This window comes from Balaenoptera musculus, chromosome 17 (genome assembly GCF_009873245.2).
Source record: "Balaenoptera musculus isolate JJ_BM4_2016_0621 chromosome 17, mBalMus1.pri.v3, whole genome shotgun sequence".
Classification (NCBI taxonomy): domain Eukaryota; kingdom Metazoa; phylum Chordata; class Mammalia; order Artiodactyla; family Balaenopteridae; genus Balaenoptera; species Balaenoptera musculus.
This window is the reverse complement of record NC_045801.1, coordinates 8,451,861-8,469,011: the sequence shown is the minus strand read 5'-3', so window position 1 is coordinate 8,469,011 and position 17,151 is coordinate 8,451,861. Positions and strand designations below refer to the sequence as shown.

General features: G+C 50.1%; 1 protein-coding gene across 1 annotated transcript; it reads left to right on the top strand.

The window, feature by feature from the left end:
* Positions 1-930: 930 nt before the first annotated feature.
* CCN4 (cellular communication network factor 4) lies at positions 931-16,643 on the top strand. Its single transcript, XM_036830934.1, has 4 exons — positions 931-1,231; positions 7,487-7,747; positions 10,963-11,160; positions 12,892-16,643. Exons 1-4 carry the CDS (start codon positions 931-933, stop codon positions 13,185-13,187), a joined length of 1,056 nt encoding a protein of 351 aa, XP_036686829.1. The 3' UTR covers positions 13,188-16,643.
* Positions 16,644-17,151: the final 508 nt, after the last annotated feature.

Here is a 17,151-nt window from a genome sequence, read left to right as displayed (position 1 = left end):
AGAAGAAGAAAGAAGAAGAAGAAGAAGAAGAAGAAGAAGAAGAGAAGACGAAGAAGAAGAGAAGAAGAAGAAGAAGAAAGAAGAAGAAGAAGAAGAAGAAAGAAGAAGAAGAAAATTAATAAAATAAAATAGCTGCCTGACACCCGATGTTAAATATGCATATCACTTATATGTGGCATCTGAAAAAAAAAGATACAAATGAACTTACTTACAAAACAGAAGTAGACTACAGACATAGAAAACAACTGTATGGCTACCAAAGGAAAGGGGGGTGGTAGAGGGATAAATAGGAGTTTAGGATGAACAGATACACACTACTATATCTAAAATAGGTAACTAACAAGGACCTACTGTATAGCACAGGGAAGTATACTCAATATCTTGTAATAACCTACAAGGGGATATAATCTGAAAAAGAATTTACGTATATGTGTATGTGTCTATGTATGTATGTATAACTGAATCACTGTGCTGTACACCTGAAACCTCAGTGGAGAGGGTAGATCTTTAGGAGGCAGAGAAAAGAACAACCGGTTGAAAAGAGCGATGGGGTGTGGGCCGTGCCTCACAGCGTGACTCATCAGAAGGCATTTACTCAAAGCTGTAGCTCCCTCATCACTAATCGAGGCCAACTCACGGACCTCCCAGGCTTCGGGATGATCAGAAGGGAAGGAAACACGCACGGAGCCCAGAGATCTGACATAGAGTCTGCTTCCTGCCCCCCGGCCTGCCAGCTGGGGAATTCGGGCAACTGGCTTCAGTCTCTGAACTCCGGCTCCTCCTATGGTTGCACTGAGGAGAAAGGAGACGTCTGGCTATTAAAAGCATGGTAGAGAAACATAATTTCGCGTAAACCTTTTGAACACCATGAAGATGGGAAGGTGACTGCAGACCTTTGGCCTTTGAACCCCTTACCTGGCAGCTCCCTTTATGTCTGCCCTTCCCCTGCAGGCCCTCTCTCCAGCTCCCGCGGCCACGGTCTTCACCCCGGCTCCCCTGGAGGACACCCCTGCACACCCCCAGTTCTGCAAGTGGCCGTGCGAGTGCCCGCCATCCCCGCCCCGCTGCCCGCTGGGGGTCAGCCTCGTCACAGACGGCTGCGAATGCTGTAAGATGTGTGCTCAGCAGCTCGGGGACAACTGCACGGAGGCTGCTGTCTGCGACCCCCACCGGGGCCTCTACTGTGACTACAGCGGGGACAGCCCGAGGTACGCAGTAGGAGTATGTGCACGTAAGTGACACCCCTCACGCACCATCCGGCCAGCCCCCAGCACCCCCAGCTCGGGCCCAGGGCCCCCCACCCGTTGCCCTTCCTCTGGCCTGGCTCCAGTTCTTCAGGAAATACGCTCCGCCCCCTAGCCCAGGCCATGATTAGAGGCCAGAGGCTGGGCTCTTCCTGAGGAGGGAGGGAAGCTGCATTCCTCTGGCATCCAGAACCTGGCTGTCTTCTCTGTTCTCCATCCATGGATGAGTCCAGGGAAGAGGGATCCACCAGACAAGACCTAAGCCTGGTTCTGTTTTCTTAGCGGTAGAACTCTTTGCTGGATGCCCATGACCTCCCAGGGGCACCAGGAGCCTGCAGAGCTCCAGATATTTCGGTAATATCGTAAATTAAAGTAACATGGTTTTAAAACATTTAGTGGCCTTGAAAGAATAAAAACCAGCAGCCTGAGACCATCCCTTCCTACCACCCACCCATGTACCTCTGGTTACCACAGTCACTTTTAACTTTCAGCCCTTTCTTCTGGTAGTTGCAAATACTCAATACATGTCTTCTCTTATATATTGATTGGCTTGAAATATCAATTGTGGATAATCTGTGAATGATCCTATATGATAGCTAATGTCTGAGTTCCTTAATACCAACTGACATCTCCCCCATCTTCCAATATCATCGTCAGGTTTTTGGTTATAAACCACTATTTACAATATTAGGATTATGTAAATGTTTTTCACTGTGACATGAGATAGTGTACTTGTTTGAATTTCCTTTATTATGAAGTCTTTTGTTTTTCCTGGGGTTTCTATTTGCCTTTGCTTTTTCTTTACTCTTTGTCCTTATAATAGCCCCATGCCGCGGGAGAGGCTGTTTGTTGTTTGTTTGCTCTTCACAGGGTTCTACCATTTCCTTTGTTGTTCTCAGAGACCTCATTTCTGGGACTTTCTGGTCTCCTGCTTCTATCTGGACTGTTATTCACTTAGCTTGAATCATCTAAGCATTTATTCAAGATACCTGATCCAGCATGATGAAAAGAGGTCACTAGGCATCATGATGCAGCAGCCTAACTTCTGAAAAGTTACGCAAAGCCTCATAAACCCAAGAACTCCCTTCTTCCCTTAATGCTGAATCAAGCTTTCCCCATAACTGTGATTCTAATACACCCCACTGCATATTCACACACAGCAGACTCTCTCATCCTCAGTTAACCCATTATATTTCCTGAAGTGGGTTGTTGATGAGGGTTATGCACAAAATTCCAAGTCAAAACAATCATGGTTAACTTATGAGCACTTTCTGCTCTTTTGACCTCAGTTCATGCCTCAACTTTCATACCAAGTCATCTGTCTTTAGCGTTCCAAGTAACTACCATTGATTCTGCCATCTTTCCATTTTTTCCCCCTTTTACTGAGACTCATTATTAGCCCCACAAAATTCTGTTCAGTGAGAACTTGCAGATTCCATCTGCATAGAATCATCTGACGTGTTGGTTAAAAATGTTATTCCTGAGCCCCACCCCAGACTTACTCATTCCAATTCTCTGGAAGTGGAGATAGGAATCTACAACTTTAACAAGCTCCTTGGGCGATTCTCATACTCAGGTTTGAGAATGACTGCTAATGTATATAGTCACTCATATACTCTCTCCTTGTAGCCAGGTAAGGAAACCAGGCTGAGCTTTCCTGCAGTAGAATCCCCTCCACGTCTATGAGACTGTCTCATCATTTCTTTCCCCTTTTACAGCTGTTTTTTAAGGTCATTAAAAGGACATTCATTGTGACTATACGATTCTCTAAAGTTGCAATGACATCTCACCACGTGCCAGGCACCACAACTTTATAGACATTCTCTCATGGACCCATAGACTGTACAGACCCTGGAACTGCTTATCCTGCCTGCCTTTACCACCAGGGGCTTGGAAACCCACCTTCCCAATCCACCCCCAGCCCTCTCTCTTTATATGTCAGCTCCTGCCTTCACTTGGCTCCCTCTCATCATGTGTCTCTATTTCCATTCCTCGTATTTGAAAAGAAGACTGTGGTTTTCAGGAGACTGTAATGAGTACTACACTTGCCAAGGGTTCTCTGGTCATATAGGTCTACAGACATTGGAACGAATAAGGTTCAATAAGTGAAACAGAACTTTTCAGAGGTTTTAAACATTCACATCCATTGTCAAATTCCAAAAAGAGAGCTGTCATAAGAAGACTTTTCTTTTTGAACTTATTTGCACAGTGAACACGTTTTCCAGGCAGATTTTTACCCAATCACCCACCTACCCCACCACACACACTCACTCAGATACACACGCAGCATGCATACATGTGCACACACACACACACACACACACACACACACTAAATTCACCAGTGTTCTACTGAACATCTTCCCGGAAATGCTGCCATAGTGTCTGAATTCATGAGACCCTAATGCGAGAACGAAGAGAGTCCAGGGTCTGAGGCGCTAGAGAGGAAGAGGCTTCGGGGCCAGAGGGGAAAGAGAAAGAAGAGTTCCTCCACACACACAATCTGTCAGCAAATGACCAACAACCAATGGACGATCCCCAGGACAGGCTAAATCTGTCCTTCGAGATGTGCGTGTAATTAAGCCAGGACAAGGAAATAAAAACGAGCAGCTGCAACACTGGCACAAATAACTCAAAGAGAGGATCACAGGGATTATGGAAAACTAGTGAATGCAAGTTTTGGCCACGGAGGCCAGGCAGAAAAGTGAGTTTGGTCTGATCCAGTCTGCTCAGTTTTCAAGTGAATCCAGAAAGAAATCCAGATTTGTGTACGATTTGTAAATGTTGGCAACACATTCAAAACTCTTTTTAAAAACACTCCATGGGCCAAACTAAATACATCTGTGGGCCGAGAGTGACCTCTGAATTAAACTGTTTGGCTATTTTGGTGGACAAAACATGACTCTGCATTCAATGCAGCTGGGTCAGGATTGAGGGCAGTGTGGTTTGCTGGAAGGATCATGAAATTTACAGGCAGACAGACTTGGGTTTTGCCTCCTGGCTCTGCCACTTACTGGCTACGTGACCTTGGGCACGTCACTTAAGGAGCTTGATCGAATCAGCTTCGCGTGGGGGTTGAGGCTGAAGCCTAAAATGTGGTCGGCTGCTCTTGGTGACGTCTCATGTGCTTCAACTTTCCTTTGTAGAAGTTCCCTTAGCCTTGTCCACGGTCATCCTCAGAGTTTGGGGGCAGGGCTGGTTCCAAGCTCAGAGTCGCCCATCTGAAGAGTGAGGGAATAGAAGACCCATGCATGGTGTTTGGAGCTAGACAACCTAAGTTCGAACCCCAGTGCCGCAACTAACTAGTACAATGGTTTTAGGAAAGCTGCTTAACCTTTTTAAGTGTCAGTTTCCTCATCAGGGAAAATGCAATGAATGAATAATGCCTTCCTCTCTGGGTGGTTAGGATGTCGAGTGCCTGATACACGGTAGAAGCCCAATACAGAGTAGGTTTCACCCCACCTGACATCCATCCATCCATCCACTGATTCATTCACACGGTGAACACAGGTTAGTGATAATACAGCAATGGGGTTACAAGGCATGGCCCACTGTCCCTGTTCCCAGGCAGGTGACAGTCCTCCAGGGGTGGGGCAAGGGGAGTAAAGGTCCAGATGGCACAGCAAGGGGACTTGAGTTCCTTGAAGTCCGTCAATAAAATGAAAACCCACCAGTTCATGCCTGGACTTGCAAGTCTGAATGGTGAAGGAAACTCAGCCAGCTTCCCCATCTAGCCAGGACCTGGTCCTTCAATTAGTCAGAAAGAAATCGAATCAGGAAGGGGTGCCAGAGTCCGCTGATGGGACAATCCACAGCCACCACACATATCATCCATCCCTTGTCCCCATCCCCTAAACCTCCCAGGAGACCGTGAACAACTTCTAGAGGCAAAGGTTCCCAATCCTGGCTGCAAACTGGATTCACCTGGGAGCTACCAAGGGCAAAACAATAAATAAATAAATAAAATGGTGTGGGCATCAGAATTTTAAAGAGCTCCCCCGGCGGTGCCATCGTGCAGCTGGTGTTGAGAACCACTGTGCTAAGGGCTCCCGGCACCCAGCACTGCCCTTTCCACCAAATGTTCCCACACAGAAGGGCAGAGACAGGCTTCAGCACTCCTGTCTCCCCCTCCACCAATACACACGCGCACACGCACACGCACACACTCCCTGGAGCAAGAGGGCGCCGCCAGGGGTGACTCAGAACGCAAAGATGAGTGATTCACCCAGTGCTTCCTCTGCTTTGTTTGGTTTTCCTATTTCCCCTCCTTTACCGGTGTCTGGTGGAAGGAAATGGATGGTGGAGTCAGAGCCCGCAGGCTTTGGGAGCAGCTCCATCAGTCACCTGTTGGGTGACCTCGAGCACTAACCCCACACCCCCAGTTCCCGTCTCTGCCAAAGGAAGGAAACAAAGCTCTCCTAGGGCAGTCACTGCGAGGACCGCATGAGATACCAGATGGGGCCTGGCTCCAGATCAGAGGGGCAGAAAGTGCTGGTGCCTTTCCTTTCTGTACGTTCTCCGGCACAATCACCTCCCAAGGAAACCAGCAGTCACTCCAATATTCCCACAGGCTGCCCTCACTGCTCTGCTGAGCCGAGCTCTGTGACCTTAGGTGCGTGATTCAACACCGCTGAGACTCAGGTTTGCTGTAGGTGAAAATGCAGGTGATGATGTGGTATCGTTTCCTTATGGGATGAAGTCAGCAATGCAAGGAAGCCTAACACAAAGCAGGTCAGCCAACCAAGAACCCTCACTCCTGTTAGATACAGAGATGATGATGATGATGATGATGATGATGATGATGATGATGATGATGATGATGATGATGATTCACCTTCAGGTGGATCCAGGAGATAAGCTGGAACTCTTGGCAGACCAGCCCTCCTCGGGTGAATGCCCTTGCCGCCCTGGACTCTCTGCTTGCACTTCCAGACACTGCCCTCAGGGTGGGACCCGACATCAAGGGTGGGAATGCTGGTGGGGGCCCAGCAGCCCCAGATCTCTCCTGGAACTCTAGGCTTGCAGAACCAGCTCCACACGGCCACTCTGATGTCAACCAGGCATCTCGTGTCTAGTGAGGAACTTGAGTCCACCCACCCCAACCTTGCTCCTCTGAGGACAGGGAATCCCTCTCCTTCCAGGGCTCAGGACACAGAACTAGGAGTCCTTCTTGATGCTTCTCCTCTCATCCTCTCATCCTATCTGTCAGCAAGTCCTTCCAAATATACCCAGAAGCTGAGCCCTTCTCCTCCTGGCTGTCCCTCCCTGGTCCAAGCACCACCACCTCTTACCTGGATTCCTAGTGTGGCCTCCTGACACCACCCGTACCCCATCAGTCTGTTCTCAACTCAGCACCACGAGTGTTTTTGTGAAACATAATTCATATCATTGATTCAACAGTTACTCATTGAGCACCTACTGTGTGCCAGCCTCAGTTCTAAGCTCTAAGAGCTTTGTATTTTCCGCTGAGCCTCCAGGGAAGCCCCCTCTCACTTCATCTCCTGCCTCCTGACTTTCTCTCACCCTTCCCTGTCCTCTCCCACATCCCAGGCTGCTCCCACCTCGGGCCTTCCTGCCTACAGCCCCTCCCTGCCTGGAAGGCTCCTCCCCCAAGACCTGGGCAGCTCACCTCCTCACCTCCTTCCCACCTTTGCTGAAGCATCCTCACCTCCGTGAGGCTTTGCTTGCCCACCTTGTTTAAATCTGCAAACCATGCCCCCCCCCAAATCCCATCAACTGCTTTACTGCCCCCATCAGCATTCTAGATGGTCCGTTGTCTTTCCTCTGTCCCTCACTACAATGTAACCTCTTCAAGGGCGTGGTTTTTTGTCTCCTTGCTTCACTACTAAATCCCCAGCACCTAGACGACTCTATAAATTTGCATTGAATGAACTGAGTCTTTGTTTCAAAGTGTTCGAATTGCCTTTACGTCTAGTCTGCTGGGCTCAGAACTGTGACCCTGGAGGCAAAAAATTGTTAGGACCAGGTTTTGTGCCACCTGATGTATAGGACAAGGGGCTAGCCACACGGCTCCCTGTCCCGGCCTCTCACCCCGCTCCAGACTGGCACTGCGGGTTTCTCCGCGGGTTAAATGAACTGGCGCTCCCAGGGGCTTCACACTGCTCTGCCTTTGCCCCTCCCGTACGATGGGAACATGGGGGGGTGTGGTCCAGCGGGGGCGGGGCTGCCCTGCGGGGGGCCGCCGGAGCCCACCTGCCTGACCCTCGGCGCCTGTGTCCACAGAGGTGGTCGGCGTGGGCTGCGTGCTGGACGGCGTGCGCTACAACAACGGCCAGTCCTTCCAGCCCAACTGCAAGTACAACTGCACGTGCGTGGGCGGCGCGGTGGGCTGCACGCCGCTCTGCCTCCGCGCGCGCCCCCCGCGCGTCTGGTGCCGCCACGCCCGGCGGGTGAGCGTGCCCGGGCGCTGCTGCGAGCAGTGGGTGTGCGACGACGACGCCAGGAGGCCACGCAAGACGGCGCCGCGCCACACGGGCGCCTTCGGTGGGTGCTGCGCACGGGGGGCGGGGCGCAGGGCGCGGGGGGGAGGGCGGACCCTGGGGTCGGGGGTGGGGGGGGCGGACCCTCCCGGAGCTCTGACCGCCCACCTGTGATTGACAGGAGCCCCTGGCCCCCAGTCCCCAGTCCACCACTCAGGAGCGGTGTGACCTTGGGAAAGTCACATCTCCTCCGGGACCCTATTTCTCCGCTGGTAAAATGGAAATACGACCACCTGTCCACCTGTCTTATGGGATCCTCCATGCGTAAAAGGAGGAAGTGCTTCGTAAAGAAGGAAGCAGACACGTGCGGTTCCTTATTCTCCTACTAAGGAGTTTAGGAGGGGAGGGGTGGAGGCGGAGGAAGGACCGGTGTGTGGGTACCTGGGAGGAGAGGCTTGAGCAGCAGGTGGAAGGGCAGAGAGGGAGTGGATGGCTTCCCGCTCACTCTGGGGGATGGGTGGACAGGTGAGACTTCAGCCAGGTAAGCCAGGCCAGAGGAAGCTCCGGAAACAGAGGACAGGGACAGACCTGTTCGTTTCACCCACAGCTTACATGAGCCTAGCCAATGCCAGACACTCAGCTGGTACCAAATCGATGTTCGTCATATGGATGGATGAATGGATGGAGGGATGCATGGATGGATATATGGGCTGAGGAGACCTGAATTGGGGCAGTGGGAGCAGAGGTGTCAAGGAAGGGACAGATGCAAGAGGAACTGGACAAGTAAGACTGAAGGGCTCGGCGTCAATACAACGGGTGGGGGGAAGGAGAGAGAGGAGTACAGAGACTCCCGGGGCTCGTCATCACTTAGGACACAACGCAGGGAGCACTTCTGGGGAGGAGAGCCCCCTCGCCGGAGACAGGTTGAGGCTGAGGCTGGGTGCCCTGCCCATGAGATCACCCAGAGGAGCATCCTGCGGGGGAAGCACTGGAGGAGGGAGATGGGGCAGAGAGGGACCTCTGGAAGTCTCTGGCCTAGAGCTGCTGATGGCCTAGGGGTAATGTGTTGGGGGGGCCTGGGGCAGAGGTGGGGGGGGCTGATGTTTGAGGGAGGACAGAAGAGGAGACCAAGGGGGAGACAGAGAAGGAGAGCCAAGCATGTAATGGGAAAACCAGGAGGGTCTGATGACATGGAAGACAGCAGATGAGGACACTTCTAGAAGGAAAGTGTCCACCAGGCAAGTGGACATGAGGGAGTGAAGAAATGGCAATGGAGTTTGGGCGTTCTGAGGATACTGGTTGTTTTTTTTAAAGTTATAAGTGCGTGAGACTGCTCAGAGAGATTGCGTAGAGCAGGGTTTCTCGACCTCGGTTCTGACAGCATTTTGGACGGGATCATTCTTTATAGAGGGGACCGTCCTGTGCTTTGTAGGAGGAGGCTTACATCTGGCCCCCACCTACTAGATGCCAGTAGCGCCTTCCAGCCAAGTAGTGACAACCAAAAATACCTCCAGACATTGCTAGTTGTGACCTGGGGGGCAAAATTGCCTCGATGGAGGACCACTGATGTGGCCCTGCGACACCACCATGTAAGGTGCGAGAGAGAATGAAGCTGAGGAAGACGAATCCAAGAGGCAGGACAGATACAGGAGAAAGAGGGTTTCAGAAGCCAAGTGGGGGAGGATTTCAGAGAAGAACAAACTGGACAGGAGAGGGGAGGGGAGGGGAGGCGAGGGGAGAGGGGAGTGTAAAGGCCAGAATAGAGACCTGTCCCCAGGCTGCCCGCCCCCAGGGGTCTGACTGGACCAGGAAGGAGGGTGGTACTGCCACCCCTACAGTTCAGGGATGCACAGCCTCTCTGGATGGGGCTTGGGGTGCCCCACGTGGGGCTGAGCAGCCCCCTGAAGCAGCAATCCCCTGCCCATGGAGGAGGTGTCCGGGGAAATTCTGTCCCCAGCAGGCCTCCCAGGGCAGAGCACAGGAGGGTCACGGGGTGAGGGTGCAGGGCAGCGGCTGTCTGCCCATCGTGTCATTGTGTGTGGCCTAGTGACCCCGTTCTGACTGAGCACAAGTAGAGCCCCTGCCGAGTGGCTGACCCAGAAACCAAAGCCCTTTCATCCTTCTAAGCAAATCCCTCCCCACTGCCCTCTCCGTCCCTGCTTGCAGCCCCAGCTCATCCCAGCCCGGACTCTCCTCTCTTCTGTCCTCTTTCTTTCTTCTGTCTTGTCCGTCCTCTTCTCTTACTCATTTATTCCTGCATTCATTCATCCGTCTCCCCTGCACACCTACCGTCTCTGCCCGTTCCCCTCTGTGGTTTCCATGCATGTGTGTGCCAGGTTGGACTGGCTTCCTCTTCCAGTCTTTCTCTTGGGTATCTTGTTCCATCTTTCTGTGAGATCTCTCCTTGGTCTTACTGGCTTTTTACCTGCCTCCATCTCTAGCTCACTCCATTTTCCATGTTCTGGATGCCAGGATACACGCATTGATAGAACCAGCCAAGAGTTGGGATTCAGTTCACATTTACTGAGGGCTTACTAAGGGCCAGGGACAGCTTGAGCGCTGTCACGTGTCTGAACCCATCTTTTCTGTCCCCAGCCTGGGACAGGAGGGAGAGAGGTGCTACTGTCAACCCCTCTGACAGGTGGGGACACGGAGGTGGGAGCTAGTTTATTGGAAGCTATCCAGCTGCTAAGTGGTGGTGCTCAGAGCTGAACCCAGGCCATTTGCCTCTGAAACCTGCGTGTTCCCTTAACCACGATGCCCGCAGCATCGCCCAGATGAAATACTAGTACTACAGTGCAGGCACTTCCCTTTGACCTTCCCCACATAACATAATCTCTGCAGGGGCAGGAACAGTGTGTTTTAACCTTTTATTCCCAGCACCTTGCAGATGCCTGATGTGTACTCAGTCAATATCTGGACCCTTTTATTGACGTACCAGCCCTGCAAGGCAGATGTTATTGTTCTAGTGAAGACCCTGAGGCCCAGAGTGAGTTGTCTAGAATCACACAGCCTCTAGGTGGTCAAGCAGGAATTGAACTTAGGTCCACCTGTCTCTAAAGATGGTCCTCCCTCCGGAGAGGTATAAGGAGCTCAGAATGGTCCTCCTCTCCCTGGGAAACTGTGCTGGTTAGAAGCCAACTTGCCCTCCTGTGCTGAGGGACAGCCCACCTCTCTCCTGCCTGAGGTTCAGGGACCCCAGCCCTTAGGGCGGTGACGACAGGAGTTGGGGGCTGACAGAGACTGGAAACTCACAGGGCATCTGGTTCCCATCCGCAGCGGTCATGGATCAGATAGAGCCATGGCACAGGAACTGCATAGCCTACACCAGCCCCTGGAGCCCCTGCTCCACCAGCTGCGGCCTGGGGGTCTCCACCCGCATCTCCAACGTCAATGCCCAGTGCTGGCCTGAGCAGGAGAGCCGCCTCTGCAACCTGCGGCCGTGTGACGTGGACCTCTGGCCACACATCAAGGTGGGTCCACCTCCCAGGGTGGGGCAGGTGTCTCGGACGTAACAGACAAGCCTGGCTTTGAGCCCAGATCCTGAGCTTGCTTGTGGGGGGCTGTTTGTATAATAATTAAGCCCACGTTGTAGCAGTTTCTTGGGATAACATGTGTCACTGGGTTGGTGGGTTGTGAATTTCACTCAGTGGAAGTGGTGACCATGTTATTACAATCAAGGTGACTCTGGAGAGATCCCAGGGTCCCTCAGAAGTGCTCTCCTGTGGTGATTCCAAGGACCCCTCACCGACTGCTCCTGGGCCAGCCCCCACTCACGTGACAGCCACACGGGGCAGTAGGGGACAGCGGGACTCAGGACTGCTGGAGTCAAATGCCCATCTGCTGCTGACTGCGTGTGACCATGGCCAATCTCCTTGCATCTCTGAGCCCCAGTCCCCTCATTGGTAAAACACCAGAACTGGTCTCAGACATCCCTTCCAGCTTTGAGAGTCAAACATAATTAAAATAAAGGATCAGGGTGTAGTGACCACAGTAGACTAAGACCCGGTCCTTGGAGGTAGAAATGGATCTGATTTGCTTAACCCAGGACCTCCTTGCTAACGCCTTAGGACTGGTCATCTGCCTTGGTGTCACATGAAAAATAAAGAGAAAGAAAAACTCAGCACTGATTCCATTTGGGGAGCATTGGTGGTTTCTTGAGAATGCTGAGGAGAGGGTTGTCCAGCAGACAAGACAGCCTAGCTTCCCACAGTTCCTCCCCTTGTCTCTTTTTCCTCTCTGATTATCTCCCCTGCCCTACTAGCCTTTGTATTCTTGGTGCTTGGTACTCAGCAAACATCTCTAAACTGAAAACATGGAAGGGAAATTTACCAGCAACAGGACAAAGAGGAGCAGAGTCCTAAGCTGGGTGAATGCACGGTGCTTGTGAGGTAGAGGTGGGTTCACCACCGAACTAATTCACGTCCCTTGCTGTTGGCTCATGCTTTCCACCCAAGTTCATTTCCATAATTATGTGCCTAAGAGAGCTCTCAGATCAATCATACAAGCCTCAGACCCACCCCACATCGCCTGGATCTGCTCTACCCCTGTTTCTGGCATGGTGCCGGTACATAGTAGACCCCAATAACCATTCATTCAGTGAGTTTAGTAAGTGCCTACTATGCACCAGGCACAGAATTAGACTGCAGGGACACAGAAAGAGCCCCACTCTCGAGTGGCCCACAGCCCTGTGGAGAGACAGAACTCCCTTTAGATAATGCCAATTCAGTTGCATGGATTGTGAATGAATAAATTGCATGGAAAGGGTGTGTGTGAGAGTCCATCAGAGGCAGAGGAGGAGGAGTTTAGGGTAAAATGCATCCCCCAATCAGGGAGGCCATGATGGTTCTGCCCCTAACCAGCGAGGGGTACTTGATTGGCTAAAGCAGCCGCAAAGGCATCCCGTGTTAGTGAAAGTGACCAGGGACTGGGCATTGGCAAGGCAGGAACACAGGAGGGAAGGGAAATCGCAGGTTGAGAGGTACCACCACAGCTAGGCAGTCCCCTCCTGTGCTCCGTTTCCTCCTGCGTAATAAGACTGGGTCCTGCTGTATTTGGGGTGGTCCTTCCCAGTTGGAAGATGCTGCAAATCTGAAAGTAAGGCGGAGTGCGTGGAGAGTGAAAAGGGAAGAATTGAGGGCTTGGAGGGAAGAAAGTGGCTGTTGATCCTCTGAGCGTCTCAACTGAAACCTCCTTTCCTGCAGGAAGGGAAGAAGTGTCTGGCCGTGTACCAGCCAGAAGCGCCCGTGAACTTTACGCTGGCCGGCTGCAGCAGCACACGTTCGTACCGGCCCAAGTACTGTGGGGTCTGCACGGACAACAGGTGCTGCATCCCCTACAAGTCCAAAACCATCGACATCTCCTTCCAGTGTCCCGACGGGCCTGGCTTCTCCCGCCAGGCCCTGTGGATTAATGCTTGCTTCTGCAATCTGAGCTGTCGGAATCCCAACGATATTTTTGCCGACTTGGATTCCTACCCTGACTTCTCAGAAATTGCCAATTAGGCAGGCACAAAACACGAGCTCGAGGCCTGGCCCCATGCTTGTAAAGGAGGCTGCCTTCTGAGGCCCACACTGAGCCTTCTTTTGTCCACCTTACCCCAATCCGGACCCGTGGCCCCCTTTCCTGTCTCTGACCACCCAAAGCACCCATCGTGGTGCTGCTCAAGCCCAGACCATGGGTCCTCTCCTTGACAATTCCACGTACGCTCCAAGGAAAGTGCCTGTCTCCAGCTGTTCTGGTCAATACCCAAGCCTGATCCGCCTGTCCAAGTCACTGGAAGTCCTGCTGGATCTTGCCCAAGTCTCAAGGAACAGAATCAGCTAGGCATTCAATGTCACTAATTTCTTCTTTAAATACCAAATCGTAAGACTCTCTGGGTCCATTCAGAAGGATAGACGGGATTTAGAACTACTCTAATCGACAGTTTTGACCACCGCACACCAAAGTATCTCTCATTCCAAAGATTTGTGCCTCCCAAGGTCACCCAACATTTGCCAAGTGAGGTGAATGGCTGTTTGGGTTTGGTTTTTTTAATGAACAATTGTATCCATTATTCCGGGCATTGTTGAGGTTAGGTTTCTCTTCACCCCTGCACTGTGAAGGGTGTACATTGGGTTCATCCCAGTCAGAAATGCAAGATGATAAACTTCCTTCTTGTTCCTGGGAGAAGTCCCCGGTCAATACTCCAGGGTCAGAGCAAGATCAGTCAATTTTCAGAAGGAGCGATTGACCCCAGCCCTGAATCTGCTGCTCGTGGACAGGGCAGGGCGCTGGGCAATTGGCCAGGCTCCTCACAGCTGGATCCTCTCCCTGCATGGGGGCTCATGGGAGTTGGTAGAGTCCCCTGGGGTGATGTCTCTGACCCCTGAGAATGGTGCCCTCTGACATTCCTGTGCTCTTTAGGGAGCCTTGGGTCCAGGTTGAGTGTGGGTCAAACTAAGAAGTGGTTTCACAAACCAAGAAGTAGGTCCAGTCTGCATCAGCCTAGGGTGGCAAGGGTCCCTGGGCCCAGGACATGTCTCTTTCTGCCTCAGTGACCCACTTCACAGACTGTGGGTCCTACTGACCCGTAAAACCCAGTTCTGGTGCAAAGACAGAGGTTAACCAGTTGTTTCAAAACAGAAGTGTATTTAACAGGGGTGAAAAGCTGAAAGGGCTTGAAGCTATTAAACAAAAGGAAGAGAAAGTTGCTATTAATGGAAATAAGGCTATTATTTATTTTATTAGTAAAATATAAATATTTCCTGCTATAATTCTTTTATATAGTACCTTCTCTGTGCCAGACATTGTTCTCAGTGCTTTACGTAACCGTTAACACTAGCTCATGGAAACTTCGAGGTCGTGTTGAAAAGCGCCCGTTATTATTTCTGTTCTTACAAATGTGAAACAGAAGCTCAGGAAGGGAAGGGAGCTTGACTGAAGTCACCCAGCTGGTCAGTGGAGGAGTCGGAAGGCAAATCCAAGTTGAATTGACTCTATAACCCATCTTTTCCCTCTACTTTTAGAGCTTCCAAATGTGTCAGAGCAGGAAAACATGTCAGGACAGGCTATTCTTGCATCATTTTTGGTTCTTATTGTTGTGTCTCTAGCTCTTTTCACAAGAGAAGAGAGTGTCTGACTTTCAGATTATTTACATGCCTAAGCATCAAACAAAATCTGGGCTAAACCAAAATCCATGAATCCCCTACAGATCGTTTCCTCCTTCAAATCAGAACCAGCTCTCATATGTGTCTGAAGATGATTTTGTTACCCAGTGCTGCAGACTGAGAGATGGTGCGGTTATTCGTGAGGGAATTCTGGGTGGCGAGCAGAGGTATTCCTAGACAGGGAAAAAGGGTTGAGAATGTGCCCTCCTTATGGTGACCTCCTGAATGCCCGATGCAAGGCATACAATGGTGCTCAATGTGTATTTGATGAATAAAGGAAATTGTGTACATGTTCCTACTTGTATTCAGAAGATCTCTTTCTTCCAAAGGTACATGACAATCTGATTTTTATCAGCCAAGTCTTAAATGCCATAGAAAGACATTTACTATTGAAAGAAATGTACATTTTTATCGGAAAAAAACCAAAACAAAACAAGAATTCCTGTGTGAAGAGAATTTACCCCATGAATAATCTCTTCTCTAAGTCTACATGGATTTTCGTAGAGTGAAATCACCTGCCACCTACAAACTACAAGGACTAAGTGAACGCTGACCCCATTTGAAATTCAGCAGACACCCGAGAGCTAGGTTCTTACTGAATTTGCTTCCCAGTTTGGGAAAGTGAGCATGGCTTCCAAGATCATAGGAAGCCTGGTTGGAGGAATTGGGGGTTTTATCCTGGGAATGGGTGGGATGGCGTGGCCGGAATGCTCCGGTTTGAGAAATGGATCTGTCCTAGGCAGGCCCCAGAGGGAACGTCTCAGCCCCATGTTTTGAAGTCATGGGGAAGGAGCTATGGGCCCAGCCATGGTGTGCCCTGAGACAATAAAAGTTAAGAATAATAATCATAATGAAAATCTGTCCCTTTATTTAGAGTGCTTGCTTGGTACCAAGCACTCTTAAGTTTTGAATTATAGTACTAATCATCACAGCGATTTTGAGTAAGCATCTCTTGCCCGTTTTATAAGTGGAAAGTCTGGGACTCAAAGAGGCTGGGAAATCTGTCCCCCCAAAGTAGCAACCCAAATCCCAGCTTATTCCACTCTGCCTTGCTCTTGGGGAGGCCTCCGGAGAGAGCCTGAATGAGCCCTATCGGAGTGTCACGTTGGCGGGGGGATCAAATAGAGCAGGAAGCTTGCCACTCTAGTCCCTTGTGACCCCATGTTCTGGGGGAAGGGAAAGGTATGCTAAAGATTTGTCAACTTTTGGTGAAGAAATTCATGTAAGTGCTTGGAGTGAACGTCTCTTGTGTGTGTAGGTGTGTAGGGGAAAGAGGAGACCTGAATTTACTAAACCACTGATGCTTGCTAAACCTTATCATTAGCATCTGTTGAGCACTTACCAGGCCTTATACTGGGTGCTTTACTGCACTGTCTCATTTAATCCTCAGAGCAAACCTATGAGATACGGCATTATTATCATTTACCCATTTTAGAAATAAGGTAGCTGAGGCTATTAGAGGTTAAGTTATTTGCTCAATGTCTTACCAGCTAATGAATTACCAGGATTGCAAACCAAGGTTAGTCTGACACCCGAATCAAAAGGCACAAGACGTGCTTTACTGATAATAGCTGCAATTTTAACTTTGAAAGTGATTCAGAGAGTTATCAAAGAAGGTAGATTCAAGTGATATGATTGTCTAGACTCTCATTGACATTGTAAGTACTGTGTATACCTAGAGATTGTGGGGAGGTAATGCAGCCTGTGACTATTATATTGAATTAGGTCACTGATTTTTAAAGACTTATCTTGATCCAAAGTAACTGCAATGATAACCCTGTACAGCTGGGAATCATGAATGGTCAGAATGGCCAGCTGTGTATTTCTGCACATATACATATGTGATGTATGTATGTGTATATATATGTGTGGGGGGGGGGTGGGTGTATCTGTTTTCAGACTATGACTTAATATTTAAGTATTCCTACTGCCATTTTTGTGACTAAAAAATACATATGAAGAAATGTCTTGGAATTTCCCAATAGAGGAAAAATAGCACTTGGGCAATCTGTCATGTTTTACAACAGTCCTCATTTTTCTCATGATTTGTGTAGCATGGAACGTGTTTATTTAATGTGAAGGGTTTTCATTGCTCAAATTCCCTGTTTATAGCTTTTCGCCTTAAAGCAATAAATCATCAGCAAAGTGACTTACTGGATTGGGTGAGTTTTCTTGTATATTCAGTTATTATGAGGCAATGATGGAACATTGAACACGTTCAATAAATGTGCAGATGGTGGAAATTAGGTCCCAGATATTTTATATGTGACAATAAAAATAGCTAAAAGTTTGGAAATGCACTGAGAAATATGAATTCTGG

Bases quoted from the DNA above. Each gene is read 5' to 3' on its own strand.
- CCN4 (XM_036830934.1), top strand. From the start codon at position 931: ATGTCTGCCCTTCCCCTGCAGGCCCTCTCTCCAGCTCCCGCGGCCACG. The intron at 1,232-7,486 runs GTAAGTGACACC...CTGTGTCCACAG, and splicing joins CGCAGTAGGAGTATGTGCAC to AGGTGGTCGGCGTGGGCTGC. The intron at 11,161-12,891 runs GTCCACCTCCCA...TCCTGCAGGAAG, and splicing joins CTGGCCACACATCAAGGTGG to GGAAGAAGTGTCTGGCCGTG.